The sequence below is a fragment of the Condylura cristata genome, unplaced genomic scaffold (genome assembly GCF_000260355.1).
Source record: "Condylura cristata isolate star-nosed mole 26May11 unplaced genomic scaffold, ConCri1.0 scaffold00014, whole genome shotgun sequence".
NCBI classification, from domain to species: domain Eukaryota; kingdom Metazoa; phylum Chordata; class Mammalia; order Eulipotyphla; family Talpidae; genus Condylura; species Condylura cristata.
The window spans coordinates 44,346,944-44,349,839 of NW_004567115.1; the positions used below are offsets into that span (position 1 = coordinate 44,346,944).

At 53.8% G+C, this 2,896-nt stretch overlaps 1 protein-coding gene across 1 annotated transcript; it reads right to left on the bottom strand.

The window, feature by feature from the left end:
- Positions 1–382: 382 nt before the first annotated feature.
- Positions 383–2,890, bottom strand: HAND2 (heart and neural crest derivatives expressed 2). Its single transcript, XM_004682399.2, has 2 exons — positions 2,460–2,890; positions 383–1,156 (listed from the first exon to the last, which is right to left on the bottom strand). Exons 1-2 carry the CDS (start codon positions 2,856–2,858, stop codon positions 1,058–1,060), a joined length of 498 nt encoding a protein of 165 aa, XP_004682456.1. The 5' UTR covers positions 2,859–2,890; the 3' UTR covers positions 383–1,057.
- Positions 2,891–2,896: the final 6 nt, after the last annotated feature.

The following is a 2,896-nucleotide window of genomic DNA, read 5'->3' on the forward strand; positions in this document are numbered from 1 at the left end:
CCTTCACCAACAGGCCCTCCAAAACAAAATTGGAAACCCCCACAAATGGCAAGTAGTCAATTTCAGGAAAGCAAGGACACATTCCCACCTTCTGAGCCATGGGCAGAGGCCTTCGCCAGTGCATCTCTCCTTCCAGACACCACTCAGTGTCCCCCCCTGGGGCTGGGGTGGCAGGGAAGGACCGACACCCTTTAGCAGAACACTCTTCAAGGACGCTTCGCAAGAAGGGGTCCTTCTTGCCCGGCCAGGTGGGGAGTTCACATGGATGATGGATATAGCCACTGACTCTTTCAAATAAAGTTAGAGGCAATCGTGATAATTTAGTTTACTTCGGAATACTTTAAATATTATGAAAACAAGTATAACAGTTTTGCTTTCCAACTCCTTTGAGGTATCAACCATTAAAAGATTGGGGTTTTTGTAAAAAAACACACAGTGGTTTATTGAATACTTACAACGTTTACACCTTCAATATTAATTAAATTCCACTTAGTTTTAGAGGACAGGAGGGCACAAAACACATAGCTGTTGGTAACATTTTTGAATAGGGAACGACCACAGATGAAACATCACTAGATACCGATCCCAACAGAAATGTTAGCGGCCCCATTTTCTGCTTTGAAATAAAACTTTATAATCCCCAGGAATATTTATATCCAAAGGCCAAGTATTAATGATTCACTTCACATACACACTACTGTCCGCGGTCTTTATCTGGGAGGGGTTGGGGAGGGGAGAAGAGGCAACTCTGGTGTCTACACAGCCAGGAGGGAACATTCACACACAGAATCTACGAGACGACGGGATCCCTTACCACTTGGGAGTGTCCTCTTCATATTAAAATATGGAATGCTTTTCTTCAAATATCCACTTTTTTTGGAGGGGGAGGTGGGGAAGGATGCCTCGGAGGGGAATAAAGACAGGGGAGGCAAATTGCACATAAATAAACCGGATGATTCCCATTGCGAGAAGTCCTCAGAGCGTGCGCGGAGAGCTTTCGCCGAGTCCCGGGGTCTGCAGCCTGCTCCAGCTCAGTCGCGTTCTCTCCTCCTCCTTCTCACTGCTTGAGCTCCAGGGCCCAGACGTGCTGCGGCCAGCCCGTCCGGCCTTTGGTTTTCTTGTCGTTGCTGCTCACTGTGCTTTTCAAGATTTCGTTCTGAGCGGAGGAAAGGTGCGGGGAAGAGAAGCGGAAAGAGAAATTCAGAGAAGAGACCTGGGTCTCTACCACCCCCGCGCCTCCCAGGCCAGAGGAGACGCCGAGAGGGAGGAACCATGGGAGGCGGCAGGGTTTCTAGTCCCAGCCCCTGCACAGACGCTACGGATCAGGCCTCTGCGCGCCAGCAAGCTCTACTACCTACGGGACCGGTACGTTTATAAACAGCCGCTCGTTTTCAAGTCGGTGGTGGAGGAGCTGGGGCCTTCCTCTGGAGCCAGGACGAGAGTGTGGGTCGGCTCAATCTGGTTGCCGTGTTTTCAATGGCAATCCCAGACCCGTGCCCGGGGAAGATGGGCAAGTCGGATCCCCCTGGCCTGGGCCTCTCGGCCAGCTGCTCTCGGTCTCCCACTCGGCCCATGCCTGCCTCCAAGAATCTGGAGCCCCTGGTTATTTGGGGAGTCACTTGTGAGGTGACCACAGTGCCACGGGCCCCAAATAAGAAAAACTCGGCCAATGAAATTATTTTCTAGGCCCTTTATGGCCAGAGCCCTGTTTTGAACACCCTCACTAGGGTGGTTGACCAGAACCTGATAACTTTAACTTCTCAATGGCAATTTTGTGTTATTGTTGACAACAATAACAGTAATTAAAGGACTGCTTTTTTTTTGGTCTTAAGATGTACATGTTCATGCAGATTAAACCCAGAAACATACTATCCTGGGAAGTTACATTTTAACCTCTTTGCCCAAAGGAAACTGGAGTTACTTTCAGAAGTTAAAGGAACTTATTTTACGCTGACCTTTACTCAGGGCACAGTAAAGACAGCGACAAACCTCTTTAAGAGCTGGTGTTCTCGCTTGTGAGGGAAATGCCATCGATAGTGGAAAAATTGTATCGGAGCACTTACGGACGACTTGCTGTAGAAATATTAAGCAAGCAAGGTCCGATTGGAGACCAAAGGAAGGCGCTAAGGGACCCAGAACGAGGGGTTCGGCCCAGCGCCGGTCTGAAGCTCAGTCCCCACCACCGTCCCCAAGGCCCGCCCTCAGGGGCTGGGGAAGCTGTGGTAACCTGGAGGAAAGATGGCCGGGGAAGCATCCCGCTTGACCTCTTCCTCCGGCTGACACCCTCCCCCACCCCCTGGCTCCTGCGGGAAACCCTCCCTCGCAAGCTGGTGCAGGCACCTTCCACTCAGAACACAGCCGAAGAATGGCGCGTGCCCCGCTCAGCCCCGCCGACAAGAGCCCGGGAGGACCGGTTGCGCGAACCCCACACCCCCAGGGCCCGTGCCCCTTGTACTGACCAGCTCCTTCTTCCTCTTCTCTTCTTTCACATCTGTCTTCTTGATCTCCGCCTTGAAGGCCTCTGCCTCGCCGTTCTGGTCGTCCTTGGCCAGCAGGTCCATGAGGTAGGCGATGTAGCTGGTGGCCAGGCGCAGCGTCTTGATCTTGGAGAGCTTGGTGTCGGCGGGCACGTTGGGGATGCACTCTCGCAGCTCGGCAAAGGCGCTGTTGATGCTCTGAGTCCTGCGCCGCTCCTTGCGGTTGGCGGTGCCGCGGCGCTTTACCGGTCGCGGCCCCCCCAGGCCAGGGGGCCCGGCGCCCGGCGGCACCCCCCCGTAATGGGAGTGGTCCAGGCCCGCGGCGCCGCTGGCGTACTCGGGGCTGTAGGACAGGGCCATGCTGTAATCTGGGGGCGACATCTCCGGGTGGCCGATGAGCCAGCCGTGGAAGTAGGGGT